The following is a 17,664-nucleotide window of genomic DNA, read 5'->3' as shown; positions in this document are numbered from 1 at the left end:
AAGGCAATATGGGGAGAAAAGATGAGGTAGGAAGGTAAGCTAGCCAAGAATATAAAGGAGGATAGTAAAAGCTTCTTTAGGTATATGAAGATGAAGATATTAGTTAAGACCAAAATTGGGCCATTGAAGACTAAAAAGGGCGAATTTATTATGGGGAACAAGGAAATGGCAGACGAGTTGAACAGGAACTTTGGATCTGTCTTCACTATAAGGAGGACACGAACAATCTCCCTAATGTACTAGTGGCCAGAGGATCTAGGGTGATGGAGGAACTGAAGGAATTGGTGCTGGGTAGACTGATGGGACTGAAGGCTGATAAATCCCCAGGGCCTGATGGTCTGCATCCCAGGGTACTTAAGGTAGTGGCTCTCCAAATCGTGGACACATTGGTGATCATTTTCCAATGTTCTACAGATTCAGGATCAGTTCCTGTAGATTGGAGGGTAGCTAACGTCATCCCACTTTTTAAGAAAGGCGGGAGAGACAAAGCAGGGAGTTATAGACCCGTTAGCCTGACATCGGTGATGGGGAAGACGCTGGAATCAATTATAAAAGATGAAATAGCGGCTAGCGGCACATTTGGATAGCAGCAGCAGCATTGGTCCGAGCCAGCATGGATTTACGAAAGGGAAATCATGCTTGACTAATCTTCTGGAATTTTTTAAGGATGTAACTAGGAAAATGGACAAGGGAGACCCAGTGGATGTAGTGTACCTGGACTTTCAGAAAGCATTTGATAAGGACCCACATAGGAGATTAGTGGGCAAAATAAGAGCACATGGTATTGGGGGTAGGGTGCTGACATGGATAGAAAATTGGTTGGCATACAGGAAACAAAGAGTAGGGATTAACAGGTCCCTATCAGAATGGCAGGCAGTGACTAGTGGGGTATCGGAAGGCTCGGTGCTTGGACCGCAGCTATTTTTAATATATACTAGACCAAGTGCAGAGCTCCCCCAATGGTGTGATCCCCCAAACCAATATTCCACCATGCACCCGTCTCCTCCAACGGAACTGAACCCGTTCCCAAATGTAAGATTCCAGCACTCCCCTGCCTCCCTCAGCAGTGGATTAAAAAAAAATTCCAATTTCACCTCCCTGCCTGCTGCAGCAGTTCCAATTGCAATACCAATTGGCCCTCCCCCTCCTGTTGAAGCACTTGCTGTGATATCCCCTTGAGGTGAAAAGTTCAGCGTGTTCCTGTCTTGCAACTTTGTTTTGAAGTGTGTTGGAAGCTGATAGGAAGGAGCAGCGAATCAAAAGGAAGAAAGGCAGCCCGCAGCCCGCAGCCGGACGGACGGACGGTAGGCGGCAGCCACAGACTTTTATATAATAGATAGATAGATATTCATGATTTGGATGAAGGGGTTAAAAGTAATATTAGCAAATTTGCAGATGACACTAAGCTGGGTGACAGTGTGAACTGTGAGAAGGATGCTATGAGGATGCAGGGTGATTGGACAGGTTGGGGAGTGGGCAGATGCATGGCAGATGCAGTTTAATGTGGATAAATGTGAGGTGGCAAAAACAGGAAGGCAGATTATTATCTAAATGGTGTCAAGTTGGGAAAAGGGGAAGTACAACAGGATCTGGGGGTCCTTGTTCATCAGTCACTGAAAGTAAGTATGCAGGTATAGCAGGTTGTGAATGAAAACGAATGGCATGTTGGCCTTCATAACAAGAGGAGTTGAGTATAGGAGCAAAGAGGTCCTTCTGCAGTTGTACAGGGCGCTAGTGAAACCACACCTGGAGTATTGTGTTCAGTTTTGGTCTCCCAATTTGAGGAAGGACATTCTAGCTATTGAGGGAGTGCAGCGTAGGTTCACAAGGTTAATTCCCGGGATGGCGGGACTGTCATATGTTGATAGAATTGAACCGCTGGAATTTAGAAGGATGAGAGAGGATTTTATTGAAACATATAAGATTATTAAGGGTTTGGACACGCAAAAGGCAGGAAACATGTTCCTGATGTTGGTGGAGTCCAGAACCAGGGGCCACAGTTTAAGAATGAGGGGTAAGCCATTTAGAACGGAGATGAGGAAATAGTTTTTTTCACACAGAGAGTTGTGAGTCTGTGGAATTCTCTGCCTCAGAAGGCAGTGAAGGCCGGTTCTCTGGATGCTTTTGAGAGTGAGTTAGATAGCGGTCTTAAAGATAGCGGAGTTAAGTGTTATGGGGAGAAGGCAGGAACGGGGTACTGATTGTGGGTAATCAGCCATGATCACATTGAATGGCGGAGCTGGCTCGAAGGGCCAAATGACCTACTCCTGCTCCTATTGTCTATTCAACCTCTTCCTGTAGATGAAACTCTCTAATCCAGGCAGCATTTTGGCAACCACTTCTGTACCCTCTGCAAAGCTCCCACATTTTTTGTGTAATGGGGCGATTGACACTGCATGCAGTATTCCAAATGCGGTCTAACCAAACTCCTATAGACATTTCCGGTCACATGGATTGTGTTGGGGAAACAGCTGGAAAGAAGATGGGGCAGGACGAAGCCTGGCAAATGAAAGGTGGATACAGGTGAGGTGCGACTGGATAGGCAGATGGTCAGAAATGAAAAGACTAAAGATGCAAGATAAGGATAGAAGTGTAAAATTGTTACGCCTGAGGAAGGCATCTAGGTGGAAGGGGAAGGGGTAAAATGGGTGTATGTGGGCACAGGGAAGAGGGGGGTTGACATTAGTTACTTAAAATTGGATAATTCAGTGTTCATGCCGTAATTCATTGAATTCTCCAATTTTAGGTAACCAACCACAATCCCCCTCCCGCCTTTCCTGTGCCCCAGCTGGACACATACCCATTTTACCCCTTCCACAATATTCCCTCCTCTACCTTTACAATACACAATTCTATCCTTATCTCACTTTTTGTCTTTCACATCTCTGGCATTTGTTCAACTATCTGCCTATCAAAATCCCCTCTCACCTCCATCCACCTATATCTTGCCAGACTTTGTCCTGCCCCTCATATTTTCCAGCTTTCTCCCCTCTCCTCCCCCCCTCCCCCCCCTCCACTACAATCAGTCTGAAAAGGGTCCCAACAAGAAACTTAACCCATCCATGTTCCCTAGAGATGCAATCTGATCCACTAAGTTATTCCTGCACGGTGTCTTTTTTTTAAAATAACCCAGCGTTTCCAGTTCCTTGTTTAGGCGTGTTAATAAAGTGTTGTAAATATTTTCCTTGCCACCATTCTTAATCACCATAACAATGATTTTGCATTAGTCACAATCCAACATACTACTCATAGCTTCAGAATTTGGGGAAAATATGTCCGGCCTTTCATCATGGCATAATTTTCTCCTTAGCATCTGCCTTTTTCTTTTGCACCCTTTTCCCTTATGACAGGATAGCATTGCCTTACATTCAGTGATTTAGTTTGAGTGTAACACTTCAGTAGACAGCGGAACTTCAATGCACCAATTTAATAGTGTCAAGTTGGCACACAAGCAATGTGTGACCATATACCTTCAGAGTGGTTAATGGAAGCAGTGCAAACCATAATCATGATGAAATATCTTGCATGCTTTTGACCAAACCTTGGAAGCATGGAAATTATAATAATTTCAAACAAATCATTCTAAATATCTTTATTCAAGACAGCCCTTAACTTAAGAATAAATCCATTTGGTGTGTTATTCCAAATCCAATACTCACTTTGAAGGCATGAAGAATGCTTCATGGCAGGGAAATTTCCCAGGAACTTTACTAAGTTTACAATACCAAAATATGCGATGAAAAATTAATTATAGCCTCAAAAATTTGCACGATCTTTTTAAACATTGCCATACATGATTGGCTGTGATATATACATTTAAATAATGGAAAAGCACCGCAACATAATGAAAAAGAAAAATAGGTAAAATATTAATCCAATATTCTTTCATGCCAAATGTTAAAAAAAAATCACTTTGTAGCAGTTGCCAGAAACCAACATAAACATGGGTGAAATACTCTCTCTAGCTTTAACTCTAACAACCCTGCATCTAATTCTGCTGAATTCCTGATGGTTCAGTATCTTCTCATTCATTAGTGTGTAATGTGAGCCGGACGCCAAAGTGAATGCAGGCTATTAGCCAGCAGAGGTCTAGAGGGTCGACAAGGCCAGGGTTACAGTTCAAAGCTCCAGGGGACAGGAACTTAAGTAGTTTGTGCCTGGAGTGCTTGATTGTTTCCTGCTGCTTTAAACTCTCTGGATAGTTGGACGATTTATTATATTTCTGGGTAATATTTAGAAAAAGGGAAATTATGTTTGGGTATTAATCCGAGTAACATCCAATCATCCAGAAAATCAGCTATTCTAGTTCTACAACAGTCCTAAAGGTGCGAGGTTATTGGATTTTTAAAATGGGAAAGACCTGCATCAACACATTGTCGATAAAAAAACCAGGATCAAGTGTCTATTTTTGGAGATTAATTGATTCTAAAATACCAAATCTAATATTCCACACCTGCACAAACATTTGGACATTTTTTTCTCTCACCATGAGTCTGAACAAGGGTCTTAACCCGAAACGTCACCCACTCCTTCTCTCCAGAGTTGCTGCCTGTCCCGCTGAGTTACTCCAGCTCTTTGTGTCTTTGGATTAAACCAGGATCTGCAGTTCCTTCCTACACAAGCAATCACACTTCTGTGTTTTAAGAAGCCAACCAATGATGTGCATCCAACCTAATTGTACTCAATAGCTTGCTTTGTTACACATTGACTTAACCCAAGATGCAGTGGCTTCTGAGCTTTGACAAGCACATTTAATTGCTCTGGTTCCAGGCCCAAATGCAACCTCTGCTTTGGATTTTTAACTGATTTTTGCTCCACGCACAGCCATTCACCCTAGTTGAATATTCGTATTGTAAGGTCGTAGTACAGCAATGTGGTCAAATTAGAAACATAGAAAAATAGGTTCATGCCTCTTACCCATATCCCTTGATTCCTTTGGCCCTAAGAGTTAAATCTAACTTCTGCAATCATCATCCATCTTTTTCAATCACATCTAATCTATCGCCAGATGATATCCGATTCATTAACATTGAATCACAAAGTTTATAAAATGATTCCCGCTGTTATGCAATAATTTACATTTATTTTCTAAATATAGTCTTCTGAAACTCAATAACCGGGAATAACATATTTATATCCATTGTATCATATATTTGATCATTTAAAAACTTTTGTCAATCCCCCTTTGTAAAACAAGATATATGGATTTGACAGGTAAGGAAGCATTCTAAACCACTAACTTAAAATCGCAGAGCCTTAAATCTGCAAACAACGGCAATTTAGTGCACTAAGATTTCAGAAAAATATGATTTCAATGCTTTGTTTTATTATTCCATTTCTCTAGTCACATATCCCAAAGCATCTTAAGTTTAGCTTTCCATGTCCTGTGAACGTCCATCTCCAAATCCTGCCCTTACCTAGTTTTCTAACTGAACTTTTTAACCAATACTCCCTGCGCTTTGCAGTTTCCGATCTCAAATTCCAAATGTCATTTTATTGCTCATTTCACCATCTTGTAAATTTCCTCAGCAATTTATCAAAAAAAAAATGTTTTATTATTTACAATTCTGGACATCATTTGGTCTTAAATCAACATCCAAATCAGTTTCAATTTTGTTATTTCTCTGATCATAATTTCACAATCTTCCCCAATGGTTGTTCTGAAAGGTACTCAAAATCCAAGCTGATTGGATTTTTCTCTATCAGAATATTTTAAGAGATGGAGGCAAGCTGACACACTGCCGCATACCCAGATAATCAAAGATGCAAAATGGTGGAATAACTCAGCAGGCCAGGCCATCTCTGGACAATAGTTATAGATATTTCATAGTTTTATTCAATAGTTATAGATATCTTCACCATGGATGTCCAGTCACTCTACACCTCCATCCCCCACCAGGAGGGTCTTAAAGCCCTCTGTTTCTCCCACGACCGCAGAACCAACCAATCCCCGTCTACCGATACTCTCCTCCGCTTAGTGGAGCTTATCCTTACCCTCAACAACTTTTCCTTTGACTCCTCCCATTTCCTCCAAATCCAAGGCGTAGCTATGGGCATGCGCATGGGCCCCAGCTATGCCTGTCTCTTTGTTGGGTATGTCGAACAATCCTTGTTCGAGGCGTATCATGGCCCTATCCCCGAACTCTAACTCCGCTACATTGACGACTGCATTGGTGCTACCTCCTGCACCCATGCAGAACTCACTGACTTCATCCATTTCACCACTAACTTCCATCCGGCACTCAAATTCACCTGGACCATTTCCGACATCTCCCTACCGTTTCTAGACCTCACTATCTCCATCGCAGGTAAGTCTACTGACCAACATTTACTACAAACCCACTGACTCCCATGGCTATCTGGACTACACTTCTTCCCACCTTGCTTCCTGTAAGGACTCTATCCCCACCTCCCAATTCCTCCATCTACAGAGCATCTGCACCCAGGATGAGGTGTTCCAAACCAGGGCATCGGAGATGTCCTCATTCATTAGGGAACAGGGGTTCCCCTCTTCGATTATAGAGGAGGCTCCCACCACTGGCCACATATCCCCATCTCCTCCCCTTTCGGCTTTCCGCAGAGACTGCTCCCTCCGTAACCCCCTGGTTAATTTGTTCCTTCCCACCAAAACCACCCCCTCCCCTGGTACTTTCCCTTGTAACCGCAGGAAATGCTACACTTGTCGCTTTACCTCCCCCCTTGACTCCATCCAAGGACCCGATCAGTCTTTCCAGATGAGGCAGAGGTTCACCTGCACCTCCTCCAACCTCATCTATTGCATCCGCTGCTCTAGGTGTCAACTGCTCTACATTGCTGAGACCAAGCGCAGGCTTGGCGATCGCTTCGCCCAACACCTCCACACAGTTCGCATGAACCAACCTGATCTCCCGGTGACTCAGCACTTCAACTCCTCCTCCCATTCTGAATCTGACCTTTCTGTCCTGGGCCTCCTCCATGGCCAGAGTGAGTCCCACCACAAATTGGAGGAGCAGCACCTCATATTTTGCTTGGGTAGTTTACACCCCAGCGGTATGAACATTGACTTCTCCAATTTCAGGTCGTCCTTGCCTTCTCCCTCCCTCCCCTTCCCTTCCCAGCTCTCCCACAAGCCTACTGTCTCCGCCTCTTCCTTTCTCTTTCCCCGCCCCCCCCCCCCCCCCACCCCCCACATCAGTCTGAAGAAGGGTTTCGACCCGAAACATCACCGATTTGTTCGCTCCATAGATGTTGCCTCACCCGCTGAGTTTCTCCAGCATTTTTGTCTACCATTCTTTAGACTGATTGGAGGGGAAGGGGGGGAAGAGGTGGCTAAACAAATTACTGGAGGATCTCATTGGTTTAAACCAGCATTTGTGGATGTAGGCCGAGCATCGAAAATGTATCTCGATGACCTTCGTGACCCATGCCTGGGAACTACTTGAAATTTTAGATAAAATATAATTGAGAAGGAAGTCATAACTCATCAGTGCCAAAAGTTGCACAATAATTAATTAAGCTAATTAGAAAATGAGATCGAAAAGGTAAGCTCCATCTAGTGTTCAACACTCATATTACTCCATGGGGAGCCTAATTTCATGCTGATGTCTATTTGGACTATATATATAATGTGAATATGACTAATTATATGTAATTATAATTATCCTTATAACTATAAAACTCTGATCTTGGATGTGTGTGTGTGTGTGTGTGTGTGTGTGTGTGTGTGTGTGTGTGTGTGTGTGTGTGTGTGTGTGTGTGTGTGTGTGTGTGTGTGTTTATTTATTTGTGTATGATCACATCTACTCGAAGATGTGAGGTTTATCCCGTGAAATCAAAAATCGCCTTAACTGAAAATTTCATGCATTATTTCTCGAGTTATTTATGAAAATGTTCACAAATCTCAAATAACTTAGAAAATAAACGAGATGGTCTCGCTGATGACGTCACAATGGATCTGACTGCCTGCCTCTGCCAGCGCTGCAAGTGACGTCACCCCTGTTATGTCTTCTGTACTTCTTGGCTTCTTAACTTTTACTTCTTTAAATTTATCACTTAGTGTCTTTAAACTGCTGCTCTGGTCGTGCTTTGCGCTCCGCAGGGCTCCTTGAAGTCCTAGAACATGGTGGCGGCGGTCGTTATAGCCGCGCGGGCACGGGGCAGCGAAATGGGAAGGTGATCCTGGCGGCCAATACTCCCTCTGGGAGAGGCCGTCTATGGATACCTGCGATTCCTCCGTTGATCGCAGGGATTCGGGGAATCGTGACGCCTTTTCCTCGCTGGTGATCCCACCTGCCGATCTCTGGCCGTCACGGTAGACAACCTCCTCTCCGTATATGCAGATAGGATCAAGAAGCAAGCCCCATAAAAAATGGTCACTTAAGTTTTATAATGTAGGCTGTGGCAAACACTTTGAAGAGTTTTCAAAATTATTCAACTCCAATGAGATGGAACTAGAGCAAATGCAATTTACCATGTGCAAGTGTCCACATCATACATTATTGAGATATTGTTCATTCTTAATCGTCATTCTTGGCATTCACATTTTAGAAAAAAAGTGGCAAGATTAAAATAATGTACAGAGATGCAAAAAGAGATAAAATATAGAGGTTTAATGTCTGCAGTTTGCATTTGCTAAGATTCAGAAATTAAGAGCAATTGCGAAACAGCAATTAACCTATTATAATGAAAGGGCAAGTTCAAGAAATGAGACTTGCCAATCATAAAAGCAACAAATATTTGTACTTCAGTAATGCTCCAGAATCAGCAATAATGCAGATATTGTTGATGAACGGTAAGCCAGACAGTCGTGCTTTCTAATCCCCAAATGGCACATTCACCTCCCAATTTGTTGGGTGAACAAGAAGATGTTAAAGTAAACAAATGTCAAATGAATATTTCTAAAGCAATGAATAAATACACTGGCCCACTATTTCCTGCATTATGGTATCTAATGGTGATCGCCATTAAATAAATTTGCTGAAGTAGGTATTAGTTTACATATTTTTTTGCATGGGAAGCAGCTGGCTGATAGTGCAAGCTGATAATGTTTAATGGAGGGAAATAGAGCAGTAACTCAGTGACTATGGAGAGCAATTGGATATCCTTAACTAACCAGATCAAAGAAATATGAAAAGAACAGATTAAATCTGAGAAGGAATCATTTATAGAAGGGAAAAAATGGAAACCTGAAATAAAAAACAAAGTAAAGTTTAAAAATAAAATACTTTTAGTTCTTAGAAGGTCCAATAGTTTACGCCTGAACAACATATGTTCTGGATACCCAACAAGGAGAGAGCAGATGGCTCTGATTAGCCCCATGAGGCTATGGCTAACAACAGCGAGAGTGTAGCTTGTGTCTTGCACATGTTCCAAAGGGTTTATTACAGCTGGGTGGAGCCGGCTTCACAAAAAAAATGAGCAAGAATAGGTCATCAGGCCCTTCAAGCCTGCCTGACCATTCAATAAGATCATGGCTGATCCATGATGGCTCCAACTCCTCTTATGTGCCACTTCTCTAGAACCCTCTATTCCTCCATTTATCAAGTATTTATCCACTTTAACTTTAAATATACTTATAATATACAGCTTGCTTTATCCATTGGGGCAGAGAATTTCAGATTCACCACCCTGCAAGCAGAAATCCCTATGTACCTTAATTTTCAATGACTGACCCTGATGTTATGCTTCAATAGTGAAACATCCCAAAATCTACCCTGTCTAGCCCCCTTCGTATCTTATATGTTTGAATAAAGTCACACCTCAAGCTTGTAAACTAATTGAATGTTCAACAAGAACATTGAATTTTACAATTTTGGTAACCCACAATCCCAATGTTATCCTTGCATACCCTCACCCATCCACCTAGTTTTATTCTCCTTTTGCTCAACTCTGCCATTCCCCTCTCCACTGAGATCATCTGCACATCATCTCCTGCACCTCTGGTCCACGTATATTCTACCAACCAGAATCACTCCCAACCCCCATACACCCTCAAACTGTCATATGCTAGCAGCCTTTCTTTTTCCTTATACAAAGCTCAAGCCAAGTTGTTGACTTACCCATTTGCCTCCACAGATGTTGCTTGAACTGCTGTCCTTCTAGTGTTCTATTATTTGTTCTAATATTACAAAGGCAGTTAGGGATGTAAAGATGGAGAACTTGAAGTACAGAGATTGCTCTAGGGATACTGGAGAAAGCCACATCTGTTGAATCCTGAGAACCTCAATCTAAAAGCAATCCTGACCCAAAACATCACCCATCCATTTTCTCAAGAGATGCAGCCTGACCCGCTGAGTTACTCCAGCATTTTGTGTGTCTATCTTCACACAGGAATCCCTTTATAATGATTTTAGGTGTGTCTTTACCAGACCGTTGAATTATCCCAGGGGGAATATTACTCATGGTTTCACAGTTATATAGAACACCACATTCATTGTAGCAGATCCTGTGCTTGAAATGTACTTACTACTCGGTTTATTTCATCCTGACCCGCAATTGTAGCTTCAACAACCTAGGTTAGGGGATGTTAATAGCAAGCTTGTTTTTTCATTCCAATCATACCGTGTTTTGATGTGGGCATGGATTTAATATTCATAGTGGACTGATTTGTAACTATTTAATTATGGTCGATTTGAAATAATCACACAATTTAACGTGTTTTGCTTGTGCTGCAGTATTAACTGTAACATCGTGCCACTACAGGACACAATATCTAAAATTGATTTGCAATGAAAACAAATTAATTGGTATTAGCATTTATTATATATCCACCACTAAGTTTCTGCAACTGGCGGTCCTGCACCTCCTTTAATCCGGACAAAAATTACAAGAACGCACTTTAAATCCCCCCGGAAATCCCTCTGAAAGTCCGGTGCCTCGGCCGGGTGAGGCAGCCGGACTTCTGCGCTGATCGGCAGGTTGAATTTGTTCTCTGCAGCCAGGGCTCTGGAACATCGGCCCGGCCGGAGACAGCAGATCCGTTCCCATAGCCGACTTCCAAACCAACCTTACCGGCCAATATCTCGGCCCGTGGTCAGCCTAGGCAAACTGTTCTGTTTGACTCCCCTCGGAGGCCATGACCTCTGTTGGTCTGGCAAAAAGGATAATCCAGAAAAGCTCTGGAATCAAAGGTACCAGAAAATTGGTGTTGGATCTGTACAACAAAAATAGAAGATTCAGATTTGCAATGACTTAACTTTCTTTCTGCTGCACAAACACAACGGCTGCCTGTCAATTTAATAGTGCGCCAGACTTCAACATAGTATCCACAAATAAGGTGGAACAATTTCATTTGGACAGTAACCTTAACATATTAACTGTTAAATACATCTCTCATCCTCGTTTAAAACTGCACACTGTTGATTTTGAAGGCAATTTCTGACGTATTAAATAACTTGGTTAACAGTGTTTGCTTCTAGAAATGCTATCATGAAGGGAAGTACTTTGCTAATACAGGTACCTATTCCAAGACATTAACTGTATTCTACTTGTGAATTATTTAAACAAATGACAGTACACATGACAACATCTATTGCTTAACCAGTTTAAAATCTTAATTGGAACTTCATTTCAGACAAATAAATTGTGGCAAGATAAATCAATGTTACCAAAAAATTTCAGAATATTGTATACTGTTTAAGCAATGCAGTAATGTTTTAATAGCCAGGTTCCTTCCAGACAAGATTAATCTGAACGAACATGGCTGATTATCAAAGTGGGCATGACAAATTTTCAGGCAGTCTGAGGATATTCATTAAATGTTTTGCCTATTCAGAATGCTGTGTGGGTGGGTTTTCACTTTAAATTGACCTACATTCTGTGCTGTGTTCAATAGCAAACACTGATTGGAGCTAAGCCACTGCACTCACACAGCAGTGGGGACTTGCTTGTCATTGTATTTTCCTGATCAGTCACTTTCTGACTGCAGCAGCTTTAGAAAATGAAAAATGATTAGGCAAACCATAAAGAAGACAATATCAAATTTTAACAAACCCACTGTTTAGGAACATAATTGGCATTGCTAAAACAATGTCTTCAATACATTTTAATGGATTTCAAAATAACAGCTCTTTCAAAATAATAGCTTAAAATACATCTTTCTTTGTCAAAAAATAAAGGTTTGCCTTCATGTGACCATTTCAAAATCAAAACATTTTCCTTTCACAAAATACCAAGGATTTCTTAAACAACATTTGTGTTCATCAAAGAGGCTGTGGCAATCAGAGTTGCATATTTCAGCAAATTTGTAGTGAAAGTTTATAAAGGGTAGATGTGAATGTGGGGTAAGATTGAATAACTTCCACTTACCAGAAAGAGTATGGCTGGAGCCTTGGTGCTGAATGAATGGTAGTTCAGGATGGATGGAATCAAGCATATTCTGTGTTTAAATTATAAATTCAGAGGCCCAGTTTTCATCCTGTTGTGGAATTTAAATTCAATTAACATTCCAGAATTTAGTCTTTGGTAATGATAACCATAGACTTATGAAAACTGATCTGATTAACTAACGGCCTTTAGGAAGGAAACTTTCACATGTGACTCCAGACCAGACCCAACGTATTTCACTCCTAAATATCCCTCAAGTGGCTAAACAAGCCATGCTTTTCAAGAGCAATTAGAGATAGATAAAAATGCCAGTTTTGCCAGTCATGCCCAGATCCTGAAGTAAGTATTTTTTTTAAAAGCCAGGTTCGATTTTCCCTTTTCGTGGAGATGATATATCTCGACAATATTTCATGATGTTGGGAAACCCTAGTGCGAAAGCAACTTAGATAGATGTAAGGATGGTTCTGGAGGGCAAATCTTGATTGTTAGATGTGCCTTGTCCCATACTACCTGCGTATCTGATCCTCTCAGCCAATTCGTGATAATACAAGGCATGAACTGAACAGGAGGAAGACTGGCCTCTGCAATGATGGGAATCTTTAGAGGAACCCAGATGGATGATTCAATCAGCACTTCTAGTTGAACATCGCTGTGAAGACTTCAGCCTCATACTTAGCTGTTGCATTTTGGTCCATTCTTGGAACCCATTCCTCCCACTTGCCAGGCTGCCAACATTGGGTGAGAATTGTGAGTGAGAAATTGCGAGAGACCAAGCCCAACGGGAGTAGCGACCGAGGGGGGGGAGGGGGAGGGTGTGGAGCTTTCGCATTTTTCAGCTTGAAATTGCGCAATCTGGTGCGAGTCTTTTAACTTACACTTGAATGCAATAATTATGCTTTAAATTGGATTAGCTATAAGGTTAGGCTAAATTACCTTGATCAACATATGCAGCACATGAATGATATTGGTGTATTCATGTATGGAAATCTCAGATTATAATCAAACACTTGGCCCATGTTGACCAACCTGGGTCTCACAGCACACCTGGTACTACTCCTGACCCTGACTCTAGTTGCATACCTTCTCTCATTCCTGACCCTGAGTCCAGCCTTACACCTAGCCCCCTATTCTACCCTGATCATAGCTGCTTACTTCCTTAGGTTCCCAGTGCTGAACACTCCCATTGTCCCACCTTTGACTGCACACCTAGTACTATTCAGATTCAGATTCAAACTTTATTGTCATTGTGCAGTGTAAAGTACAGAGACAACGAAATGCAGTTAGCCCAGAAGAGCGAACATAGAATATGAGCAATAAATATATATACGTACATACAGTCGTAGTAGTGCAATTTTTCTGGGGGAAGAAGTGTCCGGGGGGGGGGTGACTGGCAATCAGACCTTGACCCTGGATGCACACTTGGTCTTGCTCCTAGCCCTTCTCCAAGGAAATATATCTGGCCCACACATAAAGCCCCATATCTGAACCCCTGGACTTAAACTATTACATTCAAGTCCACAGGTGCTTATCTAATGCGGTAATCTTTTATGGGGCACTTCACAGACCAATTTATATATAACAAAATTTGCTACATCCATTGGCTTCCTTGTTATCTAACATGCTAGTTACTTTGTCAAAGAAGTCATCAATTGGTTGAACACAATTTCTCATCCATAAAATTATACTCACTCAGCTGTATAAGTATTCTGTTGCCATTTCCTTCATTTTCCTAACAAACTGTCCTGAAGTCATTTTCACCCCCAATATTTTCAGTATTTTGCTGTCTTCCTCTCAGCTGGGACTTTTCCGAATTGCAAAGTCCAATAACTATATATTTAAGCAATAATATTCTATTCAATGTGATCTTGAGAGTACATCATATTTTCTGTGGTATTCATAACACAACAATGATGAAAATATCTTTGTTTTGATTGCACCTACCAACATGCATACATTATTATGTTACAGTTAATATGTACCGATGGCAAATTTTTGTTCCAATGCTCCCCATTCCCAATTACTTTTACATTGAAGTGATTGAAATCCAAGTGAAGTTTAAATGGCATCAGAAATATAAAACCTGCGGAATGGATGATATTCATTACGTGGTTGGTTGGAGTCAGTATCAGCACAATTACTATATTAAACTTTGAATCTTCGGATGTCCTGGTTCAAGCTAAAACTAAAGACAAATAAAATCTGGGATCCAGACATCACAGACAACTGGCCTCAGTTTCACGCTCACATCTGGCAGTGCTCTCTGTCTGAACCAGGGGCAATTGTCATGTGGTGGTTTGTTTCAAGTCTCGTCCAGATTGATGTCATATTTTACAAGTTATTTACATATTTTACTTTTAAAAAATTCCTTCCCTCTGCAGCTGTGACTTCACAATGGGGTTGTAGCCATTCTAGGTTACATTGTTGTAATCCCAGGACACTGTGTCCTGCCAGCCCTAGCAAGTGCAATTGCAAACTACAATGTTGCAGTCCCTTTTTAAATATTCCTGACAGCAAGGATTTTTTTTTAAGTTTAATGAGGGAGCGTGCATTGTTTTTAATATTCCTGGCAGCAAGGATTTAAAAAAAAAGTTTAATAAGGGAAGGTGAATAATGGGAAATGAGCCGCATCAATACATCTATCTATATTACTAAAACTCTGTTCTTGACCGGTTTTGGCGATCTGTGCTACGGTTTCCGAGAGAACGCCGCCACCTACGGCCGTCATTTTTGGCCACCTTGCTCAGAGCCCCCCTCCGCCGTATGTGTGCCGAGGATTATTCCCGTCGATGAAAAATGACAGAGATATTAATGATTTTACAAAATTCCCCATTCTCTCTGCTGCCCCCGCTGGAGGCAGGGGGGAGGGACTATAAAACCAGGAAGTGGTGTGCCTCAATTAGGGTCTGCCAGCTGGAGGAAGGCAGAGGGTCACGTTTTTCTGAGCTGTGAATAACACTGAACACATGTCTACTCAAATGTAAGTGCCCTCAGTGGTTCTAAAACGCTTGCAGAATGTGTCTATTGGTTCTGAAATGTTTGCAAAAAGTGTCTCTCTTTGGTTCTACAATGCTTGCAGAATATGTCTCATTTGATTCTAAAATGTTTTTTAGTTTCCCCCCCCCCACCTCTCTCTCCCTCCCCCCCCCTCCTCCTCTCCTCCCCCCCCTCCTCTCCTCCTCCTCTTCCCCCTTTCCCCTCCTCCGCTCCCCCCCCTCCCCCCCCCTCCCCCTCTCTCCCCCCCCCCCTCTCTCTCCCCCTCTTTCTCCCCCCCCCTCCCCTCCATCCCCTCCCCCACCATTCCTCCCCTAAACCCCCTACCCTCCACACACACCCCTACCCCCTTCCCTCCACCCTCCCTCCCCCTCCCTGCTCCCCACCCTCTCCCCCTCCCCTCTCAGCACACGCTCTCTCTCAGCCCCCTCTTTCCCCCCTCTCTCCCCCCTCTCCTCTAAAACGCTTGCAGAATGTGTCTATTGGTTCTAAAATGTTTGCAAAAAGTGTTTATTGGTTCTAAAATATTTGTAAAAAGTGTCTCTTTTGGCTTTACAATGCTTGCAGAATGTCTTTTTTGGTTCTAAAATGTTTTTTAGGGTTCTCCCCTCCCCCCTTTCCTCCCCCCCCCCCCCCCCCTCTTCTCTCCCTCTCCCCCCCCTCCCCCCCTCCTCTCCCTCTCCTCTCCCACCCCCTCTCCTCCTCCCCCCCTTTCTCTCTCCCCTCTTTTTCTTCCCCCCTCCCCTCCCCCACCATTCCTTCCCTAAACCCCTTCCCCTCCACACACCCCCCCTACCCCCTTCCCTCCACCCTCCCTCTCCCTCCTTGCTCCCCCCACCTCTCCCCCCCTCTCAGCAACTCTCTCTCTCCCCCTCTCCCGCTCCCTCTTCCCCCTCTCCTCTCTCACCCCCCTCTCCTCCCCCTCTCCCTCCCCTCCTCCCCTCTCCCCCTCCCCCTCTCCCTCTCTCTCTCCCTCCATCCCCTCCCCTCCCTCCCCTCCACACCCCCTACCCTCTTGTCTCCATCCCCCCTGCTCCCCACCTCTCAGCACCCCCTCTCTCTCTCCCCCTCACTCTCACCCTCTCTCTCTCGCCTCCCCTCCTCCCCCACCTTTCCCCCCCTCACCCACCCTCCCTCTTCTCCTCCTCTCCTCCCGCCTCTCCCTCTTGCCCCTCTCTCTCTGTCTCTGCCTCTCTCTCTCTCTGTCTCTGCCCCTTCTCTCTCTGCCCTCACTCTCTACCCCCGCCCCCCCCCCCCCCCCTCCCCCCCTCTCTAGGTGTGACTGCAAGTTGGGGGCTATGCGTCAGTAGATAGGGTGGTTATGGGGTAAAAGGAGCAAATTATTAATATTAATATATCAAGGGGGGTAATTAGCGTGAGTGCGGGGGGGGGGGGGATAGTTAGAGTGTGTGACGCTGCATGCCGCCTCCCCCCCCCCCCCCCCACAACCGCACGTTGGTCTAGTAATACATAAAAAATCTAAGAAAGCAAGGCAAGGTTAGGCCGTTTATCCTCTTCTACCTGCTCCACCATTAAATAACTATCTACCCTTTTACGTGAACACTTTTCTGAATTAATCCATCAGATCTTAGAAGAATTTTGCCTGCTTCAAAAAGATTCAACAATCCATGCAGATTAGATACACAGTTTAATCGTTCCTAGGAAGGCAGAGGGTCACGTTTTTCTGAGCTGTGAATAACACTGAACACATGTCTACTAATGTAAGTGTCCTCAGTGGATCTAAAATGCTTGCAGAATGTGTCTATTGGTTCTGAAATGTTTGCAAAAAGTGTCTCTTTTGGTTCTACAATGCTTGCAGAATATGTCTCTTTTGATTCTAAAATGTTTTTTTAGGTTCTCCCCCCCCCCCCCTCCTCTCCCCCCCTCTCCTCTCTCCCCCCCTCTCCTCTCCCACCCCCCCCCCCTCTCCTCTCCCCCCTCTCATCCCCCCCCCTCTCCTCTCATCTTCCCCCTTTCCCCCCCCCCCTCCGCTCCTCCCCTCTCCCCCCTCCTTTCCCTTACCCTCAGACACTCCCTCCCCCTCCAGAACTCCTCTCCCCTCCCCACACCCCTCCTATCCCTCCATCTCCCATCTCCCACACTATCCTCCCCTATCCTTCCTCATCTCCCCCACTGCCCTCCTCTACGCGCGGTTGCGGGGGGGGGGGGGGGGGGGGACTATACCAAGTGGGACACGTTTGGGTTCCAGCCCCTCAACGAACGGTTGGGGGGGGGGGGGGCTACGGCGTCACACAATACTAAATATCCCCACACACACTAACCACCCCCCTTGATATTATATTAATATTATTCATTCGCTCCTTTTACCTCATCCCCCGCCCTATCCACTCACGCATAGCCCCCAACTCG

At 43.7% G+C, this 17,664-nt stretch overlaps 1 protein-coding gene across 1 annotated transcript in view; it reads right to left on the bottom strand.

Moving 5' to 3' along the window:
- LOC129696222 (focal adhesion kinase 1-like) overlaps nt 1-17,664 on the bottom strand; it is a 425,097-nt gene that overhangs the window by 259,460 nt on the left and 147,973 nt on the right. The window contains 1 exon segment of the mRNA XM_055633900.1: nt 12,286-12,394. Coding sequence (XP_055489875.1) covers nt 12,286-12,352 — 67 coding nt within the window. The 5' untranslated portion in view covers nt 12,353-12,394.

This window comes from Leucoraja erinacea, chromosome 4 (assembly GCF_028641065.1).
Source record: "Leucoraja erinacea ecotype New England chromosome 4, Leri_hhj_1, whole genome shotgun sequence".
Lineage (NCBI taxonomy): Eukaryota > Metazoa > Chordata > Chondrichthyes > Rajiformes > Rajidae > Leucoraja > Leucoraja erinaceus.
The sequence above is the reverse complement of the archived record's forward strand: the minus strand, read 5'-3'. Positions and strand labels throughout refer to the sequence as shown.